Raw genomic sequence first — 22,112 nt, forward strand, 5'->3', positions numbered from 1 at the left:
TAAAAGAATACATTGCCAGCACAAGTCAAAGGATCGTAATTAATTATTATTGCATTTGGTGAATAAGAATCAAATAGGATAATTAATGAACTTTATTAGGTCACCACATTTAGTGAAATTGTCATCAGTCGCAGATCTCATGTGACTTTGAAACTACAGTTTTTTTGCCGGGTAATTCAAGGCATTTGAGTAAGCCTGATTTGTCAAAATTAGATCAGTAGGAACTGCAATTTCATGATATATAATACATAATATTATATGTCCCACTCAGCTATACATGTTTGGGATACCTGACTAAGAACAAGTGATATGGACTGGTAGTTGTTGCCCGAAGTATTGTTATAACTTTTAAAGTTTAAAGATTTACCATATTGGCCCGAATATAAGACGACCCTGATTATAAAATGAGCCCCTCTTTTTAAAGACTCAAATTTGAAAAAAGACTTTTTGAACACCAAATTTAATTTTTATACAGAAAATAATTACAGTACATCTGAAACAAATTATTATAACAATTTATTCGAGAGGAAAAGCATGTTATTTTGCCTCATTCAAATAATGCAAAAACTGTCTATTTAGTATCTGAACATTTAAATATGTAAACTAAAGTGCAAACACATTTGTAAATGAATGGCTTCTGGTTTTTGAAATGTAAATAAATCAATCTACTGTGATAAAACAACAAAATTGCAATAACTGCATTAACCATCAAACTGAAGTCTAACTGTAACTGTAGTCTTGAAACAAATCTGAATAAGGAAAAACATTGCAATAAAATAATGCAAACTGGTTTCAACTTGAGAGTAGCTGAGATCTGTCATGTCAGAACATTACTCCTCACAAAAATCCTTTGCTTTGCTGTGCTCAGTGTCACTGTCCTCACTCTCATCATCTGGCTCCGCTGGCTTTCTTCTTCGTGACTGGGGTTCGCTTTGGCCTGGGGAGTTAAGTTCAGCATTTGCTTTAAAGGTATCTGACGCCATCTAGCGTTGTGAATGGGTATAATGTCTATACCCCGAATGTAAGACGACCCCCACTTTTTCAGTCTTATTTCAATGCAAGAAACACCCGTCTTATATTCGGGCCAATACAGTAATTTTAAGGACTGCATCCACTTAAAAAAATGTATTTCCTAACTTGAATACATACTATATTCATATATCACTTTTGCCCCCTCAGAATGATGCCAGTACGAGTTTGAGCACTCGCCAATAGAGTACAATACCTTTAACACTTTTGATCTATAAAATTTTATTCAACGCAATGACAAAAAATTATGAACAAAAACCTTTCTTTCTGATGTCAAATTGCTACAATACAGAGCTACCTACAGCAGAGGAGGATTAACTTTCAGATTTAGCTGTGTCAAAATTACTAAATTAGTTATAAACAAATAGATTATCAAATTCATTGCCTCATACAGTACCTCTACTTACAAACTTAATTGGTCCTGCGATCGGGTTTGTAAGTAGAAACGTTTGTAAGTAGAAGCAACGTTTCCCATAGGAATCAATGTAAAAGCAAATAATGCGTGCTGACTATGTGTCGATTCTGAAGTCGAAAATTGGTTCCTAAGTAGATGCAACGAGGCTCTGGTTCGTATCTCAAAAAGTTCATAAATTTAGGCGTTCATAATCGAGTAATTGTTTGCAGACATTTTTTAACTGAAGATTGTCCAAATGTTCTGATTTAAGGTTCTGAAAAGCAATAATTCTCTGATTTCTCTAGTCCTTCATTAAAGCGATAAGTCTGCTTTTTTGTTTAATCAAAATGAGACATTTGCTAACATTTGCTTTTTCATTTTGGAAAACAATGACCCTAAATATTTCTTGTGTGATGCTGCTTAACGTGTTTAGTTCATTTTAATCACCAAATAATACCAAATGAACAAAATAATTGGTTAGTAAATATTATTCGGGGCAAACATATGATGGAAAATCCACTTTTTTTGCTTTTATATTTATTTTATTGTGCACTTAGAGTCTCCAAGATTGTAGAAAAGTATAATCTATCCCTCCAGGTGTTGCAGAGATACTTTCATGATCTGTTTGGGGGCTATTTTTTACTTATTAATTAATTGACAATTGAAAGCAAGATGAACATAGTACAACTGCTATTTTTTACTGCATTCAGTTTTCTCCATTTTCCATTACATATTTTTATCTATTACGTCACATCCTTTGGGGCAGGACTACCAAAAATTTTAATGGGTGTGGCCAAACGGTTTTGCAAATCCGCCATCTTTATTACTCGGAGAAACTTTTGTAGTTCAAACAACTACAACAAGGATGCCAAAGTGGAGAGATCAAAATGTTCCGTTGTTGGATGCATCAATCCACACAACTCATTGCACCGTCCCCCAGCATCTGAACATCAAAGAAGTGCCTGGTCAAACTTCATTTTTCAAGCTGTGTTCCCACATCTGTCTTGCTTGTTCAAGGACGAGTGTTTCAGAAATCTTTTGTCAGTATAGAGAAGGCTTAGCCGAAAAACTTTGTTTCATTGATAATTCAGTTCCTTCAATCTATGGAAATGACGGACACAGTAAATTGGTAAGCTTGAGATGACAAAAAATAATAAACAATTTCTCTTACAAATAATGCGTGTCTATGCACTCGTTTTCATAGCATTAGCGTCAGTCTTTCTGCTGATTTGAGAGCTGTGCGCTCTATGTTTTCACTTCCGGTGGGTGTATATTGAGTGGTTGTATCAGATGAATTGCATCGAAGGTGCTGTATTATTATTGGGGAACACAATAATGTGTTAAATGCATTTGTTAGCTTCTTGCTAACGCTAGCATTAGCTTACTTTGTAGCTTGACTGCAGTGCTTGTTTACGAGACGTGTTCATAAATATTGTGAGGGGAGTTATTTTGTTGCGTGTTGTGTATGGTTGTATGGACAAGTCTTCTGCCGTTGACATACATTTTAATCAATCAAAAACCTTGCGGCGCAAGTAACTCCACCTCAGCTAAAAACTACAAATATGTCCGACCGGAAATGGAGGCGCACATCTTGCAGCCTGGAGGGAGTGGGGTGTGAAGTATCGCATTTGCATTTAGAGACACCGCACCAAAACGGCTTGCTCTGAGCTGCACATCAGAAATAAAAGAGTGACCTGTGATGCTATTGAAATGAGGAATTCAGACAAACGCATCGCTGATCCACTTTGTATAGACCACAACTGAATGTGTAAAACGTAAAACGGAAGAATTAAACGTGATATGTAAGCTTTAATGTACTTTAATGCAAATAAAATTGTATGATTATTCAATTAATCATTGGAAAAATCCATAGAATTATCACTTCTAAAAATATTCGATTTTCATCCACGTCGCTGTCTGGCTCGCAGCGGAGGCTTCGTGGCTGTTTGTCTACCATCGATCATCGGACACGTAAGTATGGCTCTCGGATCAAGAGGTTTGTACGGCTTCGTGCACCAACTGCACCCTTCTCTTAGAGAGGTTGTCCCTGCTAGAGGGACGTGTCTGCCAGCAAGAGGAGAATAGTGCAATAACAGTAGATGTGGCGGACACAGACGCGGACTGTAGTCAGCCCGCAAGCCCAGTTAGCATTAGCCCCAAGCGGCTTGCTAATTGGGATGAGCCAGATAAGACACATAGCCGTCCAAAGTCATCGCGGTCTACTGGCCCTCGCACCTTGGTCATAGGTGACTCCATTACCTGAAATATCACGCTTAAAAATCCAGCCACGGTAATGTGTATTCCTGGGGGCAGAGCACCCGACATAGAAGCTAATCTTAGGGAGCTGACTCGCAATAGGCCTAGTCAAAAGCTACTCGGACATAGTGACACCAATGATGTTAGGATGAGGCAATCAGAGATCGCAAAGAAAAAAATAGCGAGGACTTGTGATCTCGCCAGAAAGATGAGTCTGCATCGAGTATTTGTCTCTGGAACATAATCTAAACGTTTTTGGTCTTTGCGAAACCTGGTTAAAACCTAATGAACTGCTGCCGCTTAATGAGGCCTCGCCTCCAAATTTTGTGGCGCGTCCTCGAAAAAAGGGTGAGGGTGTCGCCCTCATCTCAAATTCCGATTTTAGATTTAGGTCTCGTTCGATTAACATATTTAAAACATTTGAAAATCTCACTGTCTGATCCACGGCTCTACCGTCGTTTTATCTTGCTGTTATTTACCGTCCACCCGGGGCTTACTCTGGCTTCCTGGATGAATTTTCAGAATACGTGGCTATCTAGTGACAAATGCGGATAATATAATAATCATGGGCGATTTCAATATCCACATAAATTTACCGTCAGAGCCACTTATTTCGGCGTTTCAGACTTTAACTGATAGGTTTGGTTTTACGCAAGCTGTACAGGCAGCAACGCATAAGAATGGAAATACCTTAGATGTGGTATTATCCCGAGGACTGGCAACTTCAAATATAACAGTACTGCCATACACTACTGTTTTGTCTGATCATTACTTAATAAAATTTGAAATTTTTGTTCTTTGTCAAAGATTAGAGAGCAATCAGAATTATAGCAGCCGTAATATTAACTCCATGACTGCAACTGCGCTATCTGAGTTACTGTCGCCGGCAACCGCCATATTTCCCGCATACATCGGCCCTATTGATAATCTTATAAATGAATTCAATGCGACATTGTTAAATGCCATCGTCTCTGTGGCGCTGCTACGTCTGAAAACTCGCCGTAGATTGCCTACTCCGTGGTTCACAGATGAAACACGTATGCTTAAGCAATTATGTAGAAAGCACGAGCGCAGATGGCGTTTAACCAAACTTGAGGTTTTCGATCAGGCATGGCATGAGTCTCAAAGTCCAGTCCTCGGGGGCCGCATTCCTACATGTTTTCCAAGTTTCCCTTGTTAAACACACCTGATTCAAATGATCAGTTCATGCTCACGTTCTGCAGCAGCCTGATAATTGGATCAGGTGTGTTTAACGAGGGAAACTTGGAAAAACATGTAGGAATGCGGCCCCCGAGGACTGGACTTTGAGACCCCTGGTCTAGAGCATTTTCTATTTGGGCTCCAGAGCTTTGGAATGCCCTACCAATGGATATTAGAACTGATACCTCAATAGAAGCATTTAAGACACGTTTCTACGACTATGGCCTTTAATCAATCAGTAGTGGCCGATTTGGCTGGAGTTTCACTCCCTCTCCCCATCCCCCGGCTGGGGAGGTGGTTAGGTGACACCCAAGCTAACAGCGGCTATCCAGATTCTCGTGGACCAATTCAGGATGAGGGAACTGCAGCGGATTACCCTCATCGAAGACACTGCCAGGACAATCGAGGGCTCTTCCGGCAGCTCTTTGCTTTGATTTGGACATCCACTTTTTCATTGATTTTCATACTATCTATTTTATGTGCCCTCTCTGCATCCATTGCAGCCTGGTGATCCTGAAAGGGGGATCCTACCATCTGTGGTCCCTTCTCAAGGTTTCTCATTTTTCCCCTGGTAGGGGTTTTTGGAGTTTTTCCTTGCCCTTTTGGGAGCTTAAGATCAGGGGATGCTTTGAAAATAATTGTCAATTGTTTGTCTATGTGAAGCCCTTTGAGACTGCTTGTGATTTAGGGCTATACAAATAAACTTGACTTGATAGACTTGACAGTCGTAGTCATTTTTTTACCGCAAGTATCGGTGGCAGGTTTCGGCAGCCATACCAGATATTTTTAAGAAAGTCCTGGATCGGCTCGATAATTTTGGTTTAGGTATTTGCCCACATCTATATTATATACACATGTAGCAAGTACCAAACAGCTTATTCTCACTCGGGTCGTGGGTGAGCTGGAGCTTATCCCAGCTGAGTTTGGACAGTGGGTGGGGTAAACCCCGAACTGGTTGCCAGCCAATCACGTACAACAATTCATACTCGTATTCATTGGCTAGATTATGTCTGATGTTAAATTTGCCGTTGCGCACTACAGAATTTGTCAACTCTGTCTGGTTTTCTTGCTAAGATAAGGGCTGATACACTTTCACAATTTCGTGAATTTAATCACTTGCAAACATATTGGGCTTGGTAGGGAGGTAGATATCTTATTTTAATTATTTTTTTTTTAGAATATTTTGTAGATTCAATTAACCTTAAATAAAGATGTGCGCATTTACAGTTTAATATAACATTTAAGACTTTCGAAAGATTGATGTGATACATTCTCATATTTAATCAACATTGAGGCATTCTTTTAATATTCATTCATTTAAACCTTTGGATTAAGCCTTTTAAGACTTTTAGGATCCCTTCGCAAATTTAGGAACCTTTCATGAATTCAACTGTAGAGCATAAAGAACAATTTTTGGCATCTTGTATTATCAATCAGTCTGGACTTCCCGTAACTTTGAAAGGCAGAAAAACTAAAGCACTTTCATCGAGGTCATTAAATGTTACAATGCAGTCGCAAGAATCACCGTTACTGTAAATTTGGATACAATAAAAAATTATCACAGCTACCATACCTGTCGATGTCACACCTATCTTTTAGTGTTTCTTTCTTTTCGTCGTCATCATCTTCCTTGATCTTGTCCTCATCTGTTATTATGTCTGAAACCAGCTTGAGGGCACGCTCTGTGATTGACACAATTTTCTGAATAGATTGCAGCTCCTCCTCTGAGGGGTAGATGGAAGCATGCTTGGTCATGACATAGCGGTCATCTGAAGAGTCAGGTCGCCGAAGGTGCTGCAGGGCACAAGAGTATTGAAGTACAAGTGCAATGAAGAAATCTCCTAAAGCATAGTAAACTGCAATTGAGTTTTTGTGTTTGATGGTAAATCCTAAAACAAACGTGTAAAGCTCCTCAATACGTGTTTGGATTCCAAAAACACTGCTAAAGTTCTCCCGACCTTATTGGGGCTGAAATTTGCTACGGCGGACACTTCCAGCAACAGTTTCCCCAGCAACAATTTCAATATCCTTGTGTCATGTTGCGATTCTTTTATACAATTAAAAAAAATCTCTCTATATAAAAAAAATCTATATTTAAACATATAATATTTAAAAAAATCTGTATTTATTATTTATTTATCCAAGTGAGGCAATTGAGAACATTTACAATGCCAACCCGGAGACAATTCAGGCTTTGAATCATGACATAACTGTATCGAATGATGGGTGGGTAGATGAAGGGTTTGTATATCCACAGAGGAAATTCACTTGACCTTACCAGAGGACCCTGTGGCTGTAAACCCGGGATACCAGGTCGAACTCCGAGAAGACCCGGAGGGCCAGGTGGACCCTGTGGATACCCTCCATCTGGTCCACGACGGCGCTCATCCCAGTGGTGCTGTTCTTCTTCCATACGTCTCCAATACATGTCTTCTTCATATCGCCTGAAATTAAGTGACATCTCAATTTATTTACTTATGACTTATTTCTTAAGGTGTATTCAGACCAGAAAAGTGTTTTAGTCCGCCTGTTTTGTCGGGACCAAAAGCAGACTTAATTTTTTTTTCGTTTGGTGCGGTTCCTATTCAGATTGTACATTTTGCAAGTTAAGTAAATTTTGGGAGCTTATGATCAGGGGATGCTTTGAGAATAATTGTCAATTTTGGCTATGTGAAGCCCTTTGAGACTGTTTGTGATTTAGGGCTATACAAATAAACTTGACTTGACTTGACTTGACTTGTAAACACACCCACGCTTGTGACGATCTGTGCTCCCATTGGACAGCAATGACCAAGGCGGCACACAGAGCAAAGACCCGGAAATGGAGGAAAACGTGCGAGTCCTACGTGCTGCATTCCTGCTCTGCATATTTGTGCTTTTGGTTCGATCTATACTGTTTGTATTCACACATGAAGCGAACCGCACTAGAATTCGTTTGAAAGTGAACAGAGACCACTTAAAAAATGGTTCTCGGTTTGTTTTTTGTTTGTTTGTTTATCTATTTCGAACATTTAAAGAAATACAAGAAAGAAAGTAACAATACTGAAAATAATAACTCCATAGTACAATAGAGAAGAAAGAAAAGAAAAAAAAAAAAACATTGCGTTATAAATTTTCACTTTATCGTAAAATTCTTATTTGTTCAAAAAGGGAGTAGAAGGAAGCCTAGGCTTATCTAGCTCTACCCCTTGTAACCACGTTTGCTTGATTCCGTCAAGATTTGTCCATTTTCAGATATGTTAAAGATATACATATATATATATATACATATACACATACATACATACATACATACATATAGATATTATACATACACACACTTATGCATACATACACCTCCTTTAGATAAATACAAAAGCAGTTTAAACACCTCACAGCATGCTACGGTATCCCATCAGTATTTTGCCTTTATAAATTTTTTTAAACTGAGGTAAAGAACTACAATTCTTTAGTTCGGCACTGCTGGCGTTCCATAATTCCACACCTTTAACTGTTATACAATGCAACTTTAAAGTTGTTCTCACCAAATCTCTTTTAAACATAAGTGTTCCTCTTAAATCATAGGTACTTTCCCTCCACTCAAACAACCTCTGGATACTGTTTGGTAATTGATTATTTTTTATTTTGTACATGAGTTGGATGGTTTTAAAATCGACTAGATCATTGTATTTCAGTGCATTCAGTTTTACAAAAAGAGGGTTAGATGGTTCTCTGTAATCAACATTATTTACAAGTCGTATAGCTTTTTTTTGTAGAATGTAGATTGGATCTGTGTTTGTTTTGTATGTGTTGCCCCACACCTCCACACAGTACATAATGTATGGGAGTATGAAGGAGCAGTACAAGGAATATAATGATGTTTGGTTTATAAGATCTTTTACTTTATACAATACTGCCAGTGATTTTGAGATCTTTGATTTGATATACATTATATGTGGTTTCCAACTTAATTTTTTATCTATTAGCACTCCAAGAAATTTTACTTCATTCACTCTTTCTATTTCTATATTATTTATTGTAAGAATTTTGTCTGTGTTTGTCGGACGGTTTCCAAATATAATATACCTTGTTTTACTTAAATTCAATGTAAGTTTATTTGTGTCAAACCAACTCTGTAATTTTTCCATTTCAATACCCAGAATATCCTGTAGTTGGTCCAGGTCGTCCCCACTACAGAGCAGATTCGTGTCATCTGCAAAAACTACGGCCTTGAGTAATCTGGAGACCTTGCACATATCATTAACATACAAAATAAATAACAAGGGGCCTAATATTGAGCCCTGAGGAACCCCACACTTTACCTGCTTTAGCTTTGATTTGAAGTCCATTAATTGCACATATTGATTCCTGTTTGATAAATAACTGTTTAACCAAGTGAGTGGCATACCTTGTATGCCATATCTCTCAAGTTTTGTTAACACTTTAATTCGCACCAGGATTAGTTTGTGTTTATTCACACCTGCATAAAAGGTTCAGACCAGCGTTACAGTCGAAACCTGGTTCGTTTAAAGTGGGCCAAACAGTCAGGTCTGAATACACCCTTAGTCTTTTTACAGCCTTTTCAAAAGCCATGACACAAAACTAGTCTCGCGTCTGTTTTTATTAGGTTTCAATGTCAGTATATACATTGGTGTGAGGTTGGCTGAATGAGGCGCCGTCTGATTCATGTCTGTTAGGTCTTGCCATAATTCTTTAATATAAAAATGTTAGAAGACATCTGTTTTTGCCTGCTCACATACATCTGTAAACTAGGAATGGTTTGAAGATATAAAACTCGGAAAACTTTACATATTTGATTAGATTTTATACTGCAAAAATGAAAGAACGTGCAAAAATTAATAATCATTATTATGAGAGGCATATATACCAACGGTTGTGATTCCTACAGTGTTCCTGACTTGGATAACACCCTCAAATTGAAGCTGAAAACCTTCAGTTACACATCTTTTAATTTAAGCATTTAAGCAAAATAAGCATTTAATTTCAAAATCATTATGGTATGTAGAGCCAAAAAAAAGAGAATTGTGTGAAAATGTTGACATTTACTGCTGTGCTGAGATTTTTCTAATAGGAAAATAAGGTGATGTAGATACATCAAACTCCTTATTGTATACTCCATATTCTTGCCATTCAAAAGAAGAAATCACAATAACCATACCGCATTTCCATTCGCCAACGTTCCTCTTCCTCTCGTCTTCTCCAGTATTCCTCTTTTTGCATCTGCTTTCTCATCTTTTCTTCTTGAATCTTCCTTGCTCTGATGCTAGGCTTCACCTCCACCTGCAAATCTGGGTTGACCTTTTTCTGAATGTTTGGGCACAGAAAACAAAAAACCGCAAATTATCATTGTTAATAATCATGAATGAAATGTATAAATGAGGGTGGTTGAGCAAGATTGATTATTTCATTATTTTAGAATCATTAGCCGGGTTGACACGGAGACCTTTTTGTCAATCTGATTGAAATCATTACGAATGCAGATGACCATAGATCTCAGAAATCAGGAATCAGAAAACCTTTATTGTCATCTATGTAGAATGACAATAAAGGTTTTCTGATTTCTGATTTCTGAGATCTATGGTCATCCATGTTCCGATCCACTGTTAATCACAGCTGCGCACAAAGGAAAAATGCACCACCATGCAGAAAGAATCGAGACAGCGGCAATGAGTGCTCATAGCGCGGGGCGTGCCCCTGAGCAATGTGCTTCACTGAGGACAACGGAGGGGTGCGCGGCTGCCGTGTATGTAGAGGAAAAAAAAGCACTGCAGTCCAGGAGTCAGGGCAGCGGCAATGAGCTTCTGATCAATGTGAGTCACTGCGGACGTGACGGAGTTCAAATGCAGGCGATGGCAGCCGGCCACGCGCAAGGGCAGAAGCACCAACGGGTACAGAAGGAGTTGGGAGTTTTCTTTTATATACGTAGTACTGTAAAGGTACAATACATGCACAGAACAGTGTGGGAATGATTATTAAGGGAATGGGAAAGGTTTATGTAGCGTAAAAGTATTCAGTCAGTATAGAGAGGATGTTTTTTGCGCCACGGACCGGTTACGTGTCAGAAATATTTTCGCGGACCGGCCTTTATATAAATAATACATCTACATATATATAAATAAATAATACATTCATAATAAATATATAAATACGATTAAATAAAATGATAAGAGTGGCATAAAAACAAGTATAAACAACTTTTATAAACGATTTTTTAAATTATTATTCATTTATTTATTTATTAGTAATTATTTTTTATTAATATTTTAGTAATTATTTATTAAATTTTATTAATAAAACTCACCATTACGTTGAATTAGTGGGAGCACTGAGCTTGTTTCTCAGAAACGAGCCGGTCCCATCTAGGCGTAATTGGAGACAATGACACCCGAAGAGGTCAAGGTTTGTCTTTAAATGCAGGCTGCTTGGTCGCCATGTGCCGAAGCAGTTTTGAAGGCTTCATTGCCTTGTTAGCTAGCATGTCACCACATATTATGCAGAGTGGGCTTGGCGCGTCAGAGTCACCTGTGGCGATAAATCCATATTTTAAGTAGGACTCCATAAATTTTCTTTTAAATGCAGCTTTCCTTTTCTTAGAAATCGTAGCCTCTTCTTCTGTCTCTTCATTGGGCTTTTTTCCCTTTCCGACGAAGCTTTCCAAACAGCTCTGTTTTGTGCTCATTTTTGCTTGCTTCGCGGGCTCGACTGAGGTGACATATCACGTGACCGAGACGAGCGTCTTGACCTGAACCGACGGATGTAATAGGGAGAAAATCACCAATTTTTTTTATATTGTTCAAAATACAGTATTTTTTGGACCATAAGTCACGTTTTTTTTTCATAGTTTGGGTTGGGGGGGCGACTTATATGTGAATTTTTTTCAAAAATTTTCCCCAAAAAAATAAACGAACAGTGATGTAGCAAGTGATTACTGTAATTTGAACTGCAAGTGACGTCAGCGGCGCGGCGCGGCGGCTGTTTACATAAAGGAGAAAGGATTCGATCACGGGATGACGAAGATGACGAAGGGCCCCACGTACTACCGGCATCATTAGCGGCTTTGTAAGTGACACGGAGGACGAAGAGTTTGAAGGATTTAATGATTTGGAGTGACACAGAAGGTTTGAAAAACTATTATGACTTTTATACACGCCCGGTCCTACTCTACGAAGCTCTCTTTCACCTCCGTGGATGGAAGTCGGGGGCCAGTGCTCGGCCGGGTGGCTGTCTGGGGACGGTGGATGGGGCTTGGACATGGCTTTTACGCACGCCCGGTCCTATTCTATGGAGCTCTCGTCCACCTCCGTGGCTGGAAGTGCCACCTCCGGAGATGGAAGTCCACGCCGGTGCTTGGGGCCGTGTGGCGGTGAACTATTTGTTCTAGATATTTGATATATTTTATTTCGTGTATATGTTTTTATCGTTGCAGTTCAGTAGTTGTTGGCTCGTTGAACTCTTGTTTTGTTAAAGAAAAAGCCGTTTACCAAACCCACGTCTTTCCTGGTACTTTGTTAACGCTACAAGATAGTTATATACTAGATATGTGGAATAACGACGAGGCTGGCGTCAGCGGCGCACGCGCAGCGTTGTTGACAAAGGACGAGGAATTTGATCGATGGATTTAATGATTTGGAGTGACACAGATGGTTTGATATTATTGTTTATATGATAGTTGATATATACTTTATATATCGTTATATGGGTCTGTGGAATAATTAGAACTGCAACTCACGACGAGTCCGACGTCAGCGGCACGTACGCGGCATCGTTTACATAAAAGACGATCGATGGATTTAATGAATTGGAGTGACACAGATGGTTTTATAAGCATAATATTTATGTAATAGTTATTTGAATAACTCTGAATGTTACGTCAGGCCCATTCTCAGCTCTTCGTTTGTGTTTGTCACGTTAGCATACCTATCGTTTAGCCTGTTGTTGCTCGTTCATGTCTGTTCTTAGTGTTGGATTTTGTCGAATAAATTTCCCCCAAAATGCGACTTATAGTTTTTTTTTCCACTTTATTGTGCATTTTATGGCTAATGCGACGTATATTCCGAAGCGACTTTTAGTCCGACAAACACGGTAAATTCTTACTCATTTTCGCTAGCTTTGCGGGTTCGACTGGGGAAACTTGTCACGTGGCCGGGACGAGCGTCTTGACCTGAATTAATTGATCGTCGATAATTTTTATTTTTTTTTTTCCCTGTGCGGCTTGGCGGCCCGGTACCAAGTGACCTACGGACCGGTACCGGCCCGCGGCCCAGTGGTTGGGGACCTCTGGTGTAAGAAACTGGCCCAAGTACAATAGGGGATGAGGTTACCATATCATACGAGTCAAAATAGGTGGCAAAACATTTCAATAGTTCTATGATTCAGAGAGTGTGGCGTTGAAAATAAAATGTGCTTTTGCATTTAATTTATACATTGGACATAACCTTCGCGGGTTTAAGGATGGAGAATAAAGGGAAAGAAACAAACCTTGTATTGCAGGCGATGCCTCCGTCCCTTTAAATGCATTTCTTTTGCATTTGGATCGTTGAAACTACATTCACAGAGCTTGCAATGGAAGCGGATCACTTTGCCTTCATCATTTCGGACCTTGAAATCAGTTGTACATATTCAAGTTGATACAGTTGAAACCAGAAGTTTACATACACTAATTAACACAGGTACTTTTTTCCCTATCACAGTTTGACATAACACTTCTGTTGTAGGGCAAATAGGATTACCATAATTAGTTTTACTTGCTAAATGCAGGGATAATTAGTGAAGGCTTAAATATTTCCTTGCTTTCTTCATAATTCTAATTTTATAAATAATATCATTACTATTTGATACAAGTGCCTTTAAACCGTTTGGCTTGGATCAAACATTTTGGATAACCTTTCACAAGCCTCCCACAATAGATGGCAGGAATTGTGGTTCATTACTTCTTTTTCACTGGCCAAAAAATTCCAATAGGAAATTGTATCCTTAAGCCAGTTTGTAACCAGTATGGCAGTATGCTTCGAATCAATGTTTGCGACTAAACTTTAACTCTCTGGTTGATGTCTTGTGACTTCAGCATTTAGTGTGAAGGCCTTCGCCTTCACACTTATGTTATTCTACACTATTCACTTTACTAGTGTGAAGGCGAATTCTACACCAGGGGTGTCAAACTCATTTTTTTCGCGGGCCGCATTGTAGTCATAGCTTCTTTCGGAGGGCCATTATGACTGTCAAACCAAATAAATGAATGAGCACCTAGTATTACATACAGTAAAAGCTACAAAACAAACTGACAAATAACTCATTTTCAAATCGGACGAGTAAAAACTGGTCAAATAAAAAAAAAAAAGATACTATTAAAAGTGAAGACAATTTGCAATTCTAGTAATGACACACGAATTATATACACAACTTGTCTTCGCGGGCCACATAAAATGATGTGGCGGGCCGTATCTGGCCCCCGGGCCTTGAGTTTGACACCTGTGGTATAGGGGGTTGGCTCGGATGGTTATGCTTTTTTTCGCCCCCGGGTGTCGGTCAGAACACAGGAGGGAAGACGTGGTTCAGTTTTGATTGCTTTACTGAATTATTGGCAAAAAAGTAACAGGCACTGTGGCTCATAGGGGCATACAGGCAAACTGGCAAAAGGGTATAAGCACACGTCCAACATGGACAACACCTCTCACCCCCTCCATGACATTGTGCGGTCCCTGAGCAGCTCCTTTAGCAGCAGACTATTACACCCACGGTGTAGGAAGTAACGATTTCGCAGGTCCTTTATTCCCTCTGATGTCAGACTCTACAACATGCGTGGCACCTGATATAATTGTGTTTCGTCTCTACTAGCGGCACTTGTCTTTGTCCTTGTCTGTTATTTATCCTTTTTAGAAATTTTGGCACTCGTATTCTTGCACTCGTATGCGCTGCTGTGACAAGTATATTTCCCCGCTGTGGGATGAATAAAGTTCTATCATCATCATCATCGAAAGATTCGACATTCCCAAAATTGCCAAATTCAAAAATTTCACCTTTAAAATTTCCGCAAAATTTCTCAATGTCATTTTTCACCTCTAATTTCTACAATTTTCAACCGATTCAACCCATTCAAACTTTCAACTATTCATCTTTTGCCTACCTATTCCACAACTTCCCACTTACCAAAAATTCCAAAATTTCAAATTTGAAATCCACCCCAAATTCTCCAAAATTTCGTTTTTCCCTTCTAATTTCTACATTTTTCCACCGATTCAACCCGTTCCAACTTTCAACTGTTTTTCTTTTGCCTAAGAAAAGCTATTCCACAGCTTCCCACTTACCAAAAATTCCAAATTTTCAATTTTGAAATTCACCCCAAATTCTCCAAAATTTCATTTTCCAACTCTAATTTCTACATTTTTCAACCAATTCAACTCGTTCCAACTTTCAACTGTTCATCTTTTGCCTACCTGTTTCACAACTTCCTACTTACCGAAAATTCCAAATTTTCAATTTTGAAATTCACGCCAAATTCTCCAAAATTTGGTTTTTCCCTTCTAATTTCTACCTTTTTCAACCGATTCAACCCACTCCAACTTTATTCACTTTGTTCAACTTATGCTTACCACATTCACCCCCTTCATTCCCACTTCCACTATGCTTACCCAATTCACCCCTTCACCCCCATTTCCACAGTGTGGCGGTATTCTTGGATTGACCCAGAAGTGCCCCAAAATGAACACGAAGTGAACCGGAAGTGCCCCAAAACAAACAAGAAGGGCCCCAATTTTAACAGGAAGTGAACCGGAAGTGCCCCAATTCTAACAGGAAGTGAACCGGAAGTGCCCCAAATCAAACCGGAAGTGACCCAAATAAGTCAGAAGTTGCCTAAATTAAACCGGAAGTGACACAAATAAACCGGAAGTGACCTCAACTAAACCGGAAGTGACCCCAAACAAACCAGAAGTACCCCAAATAAACCGGAAGTGACCTTAATTCAACCAGAAGTGCCTTAAATAAAACCAGAAGTGACCTAAATTAAACATTTGCTCTAACTTTTACACTTTTGTCCGATTCTACCCGTTTCAACTTTAGAACTCCAAAGTGAGCCTCTTAAACCCGTAGTTTTCGTTTCGGTCCAAATTAAAAAAAAAAATTGGGCACTTTTTTTCTTTTAAATACCCATTCATTCTCTATGGGGCATTTAACAGTTAATGTAACTTCAGCATTTTTCAATCGATTCAACCCATTTCAACTTTAAACTGTTCATCTTTTTCCTTATAGATAATCCATAATCTGTGGATTATTCCACAACTTCACACACGAAAAATTCCACATTTTCAATTCTGAAATTCATGACAATTTTTCCCAAATTTCGTTTTCCCTTCTAATTTCTACATGTTTTGACCGACTCAACTCGTTCCAACTTTCAAATGTTCATCTTTTCCCTAACTATTCCACAACTTCCCACTTGACAAAAATTCCACATTTTCAATTTTGAAATTCACTCCACATTCCCCCCATTATGATTTTCACCTCTTATTTCTACAAGTTTCAACCGACTTCCCAACATTTAAGTGTTCATAATTTTCCTACCTATTCCACAACTTCCCACCTACCAAAAATTCCAAACTTTCAATTTTGAAATTCACCCCAAATTCTCCAAAATTTCATTTTACACTTCTCATTTCTGCATTTCTCAAATAATTCAACTCGTTTCAACATCATTCTGCAGCATTCCCTAAGAATGTATTCAGTTTCTTCGCCTTCACCTGCAATTTCTCCAGAAATTGCATTTTCTAGTTACACATACAGGACTGTCACAGAAATTTAGACTATTGTGATTAAGTTCTTTATTTTCTGTAATGCAATTAAAAAAACAAAAATGTCATACATTCTGGATTCATTACAAATCAACTGAAATATTGCAAGACTTTTGACCGCAGCCTTAATAGCATTGTGAAGAAGAGTCGCTTCCAGAATTTGGGGGAGCTTCAAAGACAGTGGACTGAAGCTGGAGTCCAGGTATCAAAAGCCACTGTTCACAGACGTGTCCGGGAAATGGGCTACAATAGCCTTAATCCCATGGTCAAGCCACTTCTGAACTCAAGACAACGGAAGAAGCGTCTGACTTGGGCTATGGAGAAGAAGCACTGGACAGTTCCAGAGTGGTCCAAAGTCCTCTTTTCAGACGAAAGCAAGTTTTGTATTTCATTTGGAAGTCAAGGCGCCGGTCTGGAGAGAGGCTGGAGAGGAGCAAAATCCAAGTTGCTTGAAATCCAGTGTGAAGTTCCCACAGTCAGTGATGGTTTGGGGAGCCATGTCAGCTGCTGGTGTTGGTCCACTGTGTTTCATCAAGTCCAGAGTAAATGCAGATTTTAGACCACTACATGCTTCCGTCTGCTGAAAAGCTCTATGGAGATGATGATTTCATTTTCCAGCATGATCTGGCACCTGCCCACAGTGCCAAAACCACCAGTAAATGGTGTACTGACCATTGCATTACTGTCCTCGATTGGCCTGCCAATTCCCCTTACCTGAACCCCATAGAAAATATTTGGAGTATTGTGAAGAAGAAGCTGAAAGACACCAGACCCAACAATGCAAATGAGCTAAAGGCCGCTATTGAAGCATCCTGGGCATCCATAACACCTCAGCAATGCCACAGGTTGATTGCCTCCATGACACGCCGCATTGGTTGCAGTAATCCGTGCAAAAGGATTCCCAAGCAAGTACTGAGTGCATTAATAGACATTTTCAAATGTTTGATTTTTGTTTTGCTGTTATAAATATTTTTTTTTACTTGATCTGAGGAAATATTCTCATATTTTGAGATAGGATATTTGAGTTTTCTTAAGCTATATGCCATAATCAGCAATATTAAAATAATAAAAGGCTTGCAATATTTCAGTAGGTTTGTAATGAATCCAGAATGTATGACATTTTTGTTTTTTTAATTGCATTACAGAAAATAAAGAACTTCATCACAATATTCAAATTTTCTGAGACAGTCCTGTATTGTTCTTTCCTCATGATACCATCTACATTTTGCGAAGAGGACCACTCACTCCTAGAGCAAAAACCCTCACAACATGATCCTGCTACCTCTGTATTTTACAGCTGGGATGGGGTTCTCAAGCTTACCGGCTTCAACAAGCTTCTTTAAGGTATTTTCTTTGAGGTATTTTGTTTAAGGTATTTTGCCTGTTCTTGGGTTCATACAAACAAATACGCACTTTTCTCTTTGGAATACAGAAACTATCTCCTTCCTGAGTGGTATGATGGCTGGAATTCCCCATACTTGTGTATAATTATTTCAACAGATGAAGATGGATCTGGAAGTCTCACCCAAGGGGAAGAGACTATCCACAATTCTCTTCCTGATATCTTGGCTGATTTCTTTGTACTTTCCCATTATGTTGCACAAACAAACCGTGTGCCTTCAAACACAACCACAGGTGTGTCTCTAACTCAAATGTAGAAAGTTACATCTTGTTTCCACAAATTGTTTAAAAGGCACAGTAACTCTACAAACAACAAACCGTGTGCTTCAGGTGTGCCTTCAAACAAAGCCACAGGTGTGTCTCTAACTCAAATGCAGAAACTTACATCTTGTTTTCACAAATTGTTTAAAAGGCATAGTAACTTTAGTGTAAACTTACAAATGAAATGAAACAGATTTCCTAATTGACCTACAAGAAAAGTTTAGTATGGCTTTTATGTCATGTCTGAGAGACAGGAAAAAGACAATCATTTTTATTGTAGTGCATTTCAAACCCGGGGGTTTTAACTATATTTTCATTAAATCTCATCGTTCTTTATTAACTTGGCCTTGATTGGCCATGGACAATTCAATCAAAGCTGACCTCTTCAACATAGTCATGTCCAACAGGTTGGACATCACTCTGCAGTGCAGCCAGGGTCGATGCAGACAGGGATTCTGAAACCTCTGTATTGACATCTACAGCAGCTGAAGAGGACATTGCAGTCTTGGGGGTCTCGCCTTTGCACTCTTCAGTCTTCACTGTGGTTTGCAATTTAGTTCCACCTGCATTCAAAACATGTAAACATTCTGATTTAAAATTATACACCACTAACGTTTGAAGTTACAAATCTAGTGTATATTCGCCTAAATAAACAGACGACTCAACTTTTCATTAGATACTTGTAATAAAATGCCTTTTTAGGCATCTTTCAGACAAAGAGTGATATTCTAATAATATTGCTAAATTGAGTCATCTTGCATTAGAAGATAAAAGCTAGGGTTAGTGTGATATATGCTTGCAATATCTATTCTTTATCTTAAAGGATCTTAGCTTATTCCATACAGCCACTTACTCTAAAGAATTAACGTGAGCATTAAAAAAAACATTCAGGAGTGGCTGGGTGGTTAGATGCTTTGCAACAATGTATTGTATTCTGAGTTAGATGCTTTGCAATTATGTATTGTATAATGAGTTACATTGAAATATTACATACAACACATTAAATTGATAAATATATACTAAACCAAATAATTTGAAAATACAGTAATCCCTTGCTACATCGCGGTTCATTTATTGCGGTTTCACTACATCGCAGATTTTTTTTCCAAATTCAAAATAAAACTTCTAATGTGGGGAATTATGGCATGAAAGTTGCCCACACACCAGCAGAAGGCAGGAAGTGCCCACACAATTGCAGTGCGTACGCTTGTACCTTTTTATAAAAAAATTGTTATAATAATAAGAGTTCTAAAACATTTACATACATATTTATAGTGTTGTACCTTGTTATAGAAAACATTTTATAATAATGAAAGAGTTCTAAAAACATATTTACAGTGTGTACACTTGTACCTTGTTATAAAAAAAATTATAATAATAAAAGCTGGTCTAAAAACATTTACAGTATGTTACGAATTCTCCATGTTATGTTATTCAGTCGTGCTTTGATTTGAGGTAGGGTGCTTGATTTTGAAGGCCGTTTTCTGGCGATACCACTTCCTGTTTCACGTTCGTGTACATACATGTTACAGTGGTACAGCAGTCATTGATGATATAAGTGGGTCTCCTAACAAGAGAAATGAAAGATCACATATGTCTAACCTTTAGGACAATGTAGTATTGGTCCAAATGTTGGTTTAGATTCCTTTAGAGGTCCGTTTTCGCGTGTTAGCACGATCGCGAATTAGCATCTTTCCGTGAAGCCGTTAGCCTGCCCAGTACTTATTGTTAACATGTCACACAAACACACGTATAATATTTATATTTTCAATATTTATACAAAATTTTCTGTATGTTATTTATACTATTAATGTATTATTTACATGTTTGAAACAATTATTTAATGTTCGAATAATAAAATATGCACTTAAATGGTTTCATATACATTTACTGACAAAAAATGTACAGATGAGCGGGTGACCCTACTTCGCGGATTTCACTTATCGCGGGTGGTTTTTGGAACCAATTATCCGCGATAAACGTGGGATTACTGTACCACGCTTCTCAGTTGAGCTCTCAAAACTATGTACCAAACTTTTTATCAAACATTTTACAGTACTGTTATGAAAATTTGTCCAAAATATTTAATGAAATCTTAAAGGGCTAGAGACATCCCTTTTTTTTTTTCAATTAGAACGGAATTTGATAGAATGTATAAAGTGAACACATTTGCCGCATTGGAAATTAAAAATGGACACCGATTACTAAGAATAAAGCTGAAATGAAATGCCAGTTTATCGATCGGGTCCCGCACAAAGCCAAACTGGCGGCACCATTACTGTGACGTCACAAGTTGTACATCTGGATGTCAACAAACCCAAACAACATGGCAGATGATAGCATCATTTTATCCGATTCAGAAACCTCTTTTGACGCAGAATATGATGAATCTAGCAGTTCACTTGGGCTGAGCTGAGCACATTTTCTGAATTGTGCCCCTCCCGTCACTCTGGTTAGGTTGGCATAGTAAAAAGTGCTCTTGGGGGCTTTAGAGTGCCGAGTTGATCTCGGCACATGAAGACATGACCACCTGCAACGTTTGGTTTAGGTTTTATAAGCATTTTTAATTTTATTGCTTAAATCGCATTTTCTCGACGAGCTGAGCACGTTTTCTGAATTGTGCCTCTCCCGTCACTGTGGTTAGGTTGGCATAGTAAAAAGAGTAGAGTGCCGAGTTGACCACTGCGCATGGAGAAATGAACATCTGCAGCGTTTGGTTTAGGTTTTAGGCGCATTTTAAATTTTATTTCTTAAATCGCATTTTTTCGACGAGCTGAGCACGATTTCTGAATTGTGCCCCTCCCGTCACGCTTCAACATACTTTTCAAAGTCAAAGTCTCAAAGTCTCCTTTATTGTCAATTCCTACGCATGTCAAGAAACACAAAGAGATCGAAATTACGTTTCTCACTATCCCAGGGTGACAAGACAGAGTTCACAACGCACATACAAGTAAACAACACAGGAAAATTAAAAGAAGATGAACAACAAGAGTGATAGCACGCTAGCCGCTCCCGATGCACAGCAGAGTCCGGAAAGATAAGACAGAGTTCACAACGCACATACAAGTAAACAACACAGGAAAAATAAAACAAGAAGATGAACAATAAGAGTGATAGCACGCTAGCCGCTCCCGATGCACAGCAGAGTCCGGAAAGATGACAGTCAACCAGGCCACTGTGAACACGAGCACACAGCAGGCACGCACTGTCCGGTTCGTGGATCCTATCAGGCGAACGCAACCCATCTTGTCGTCCCGCGAACGAACGTACGCCAGGATAATGGAAGGCACGGCTAGGCGAGCTGGGTTGGCCACAAACCTGGCCCGACGTCTCCGCGCTGGCCCCTCTTCTCTTTTTGTTTACATTCACTGAAGCTAAACGCGTACAACTTGAGACGTCATGAGACGTCACTTCCGGCTGGCGGCTCGGTGCAGTCAAACTCGTCTGTGCGACAAATTTAAATTAAATTTTTCAGAGCAACAGCTTCCTTTTCGTTGTTTCGAGCGTCAATTTATATTTATAAGCCCATAAGCTAACTAAAACCGATTTATACATATACCGGTGTCTCTAGCCCTTTAAATGTATACTTAAATTTGATACCAACGCTTTTTGTATAGTATTTCATCAATATTAATTATGTATGCATTGTTGTGGCCTGAAGCTATTATAATTAATTAGCAAGAAATAAATAATAAAAATTATTAAAAAAAAAAAAACTTGCTCATTTTGACACATGAAAAAAGTATTTCTTTAAATAAATTCCATGATTTGAACAGCTTTTGTCC

At 38.7% G+C, this 22,112-nt stretch overlaps 2 protein-coding genes across 3 annotated transcripts in view; one reads left to right on the plus strand and one right to left on the minus strand.

Annotated features, from left to right (window-relative positions):
* fam151b (family with sequence similarity 151 member B) overlaps positions 1-4,820 on the plus strand; it is a 40,506-nt gene extending 35,686 nt beyond the window's left edge. Inside the window, exon 5 of the mRNA XM_049716576.2 lies at positions 3,352-4,820. Within this exon, the coding sequence (XP_049572533.1) occupies positions 3,352-3,508 (157 nt within the window). The 3' untranslated portion in view covers positions 3,509-4,820. The remainder of the gene's footprint in view (positions 1-3,351) is intronic.
* zfr (zinc finger RNA binding protein) overlaps positions 1-22,112 on the minus strand; it is an 81,975-nt gene that overhangs the window by 15,529 nt on the left and 44,334 nt on the right. For both annotated transcript variants that reach the window (XR_007490668.2, XM_049764191.2), the window contains exons 9-13: positions 18,709-18,890; positions 13,358-13,477; positions 10,038-10,183; positions 7,158-7,323; positions 6,453-6,673 (exon numbers count right to left, since the gene is read on the minus strand). Coding sequence is in view for 1 of the 2 variants with exons in the window: in XM_049764191.2 (XP_049620148.1) it covers positions 6,453-6,673; positions 7,158-7,323; positions 10,038-10,183; positions 13,358-13,477; positions 18,709-18,890 (835 nt within the window). In the remaining variant the exon portion in view is untranslated. The remainder of the gene's footprint in view (positions 1-6,452; positions 6,674-7,157; positions 7,324-10,037; positions 10,184-13,357; positions 13,478-18,708; positions 18,891-22,112) is intronic.

The sequence above is a fragment of the Syngnathus scovelli genome, chromosome 3, assembly GCF_024217435.2.
Source record: "Syngnathus scovelli strain Florida chromosome 3, RoL_Ssco_1.2, whole genome shotgun sequence".
NCBI classification, from domain to species: Eukaryota; Metazoa; Chordata; class Actinopteri; order Syngnathiformes; family Syngnathidae; genus Syngnathus; species Syngnathus scovelli.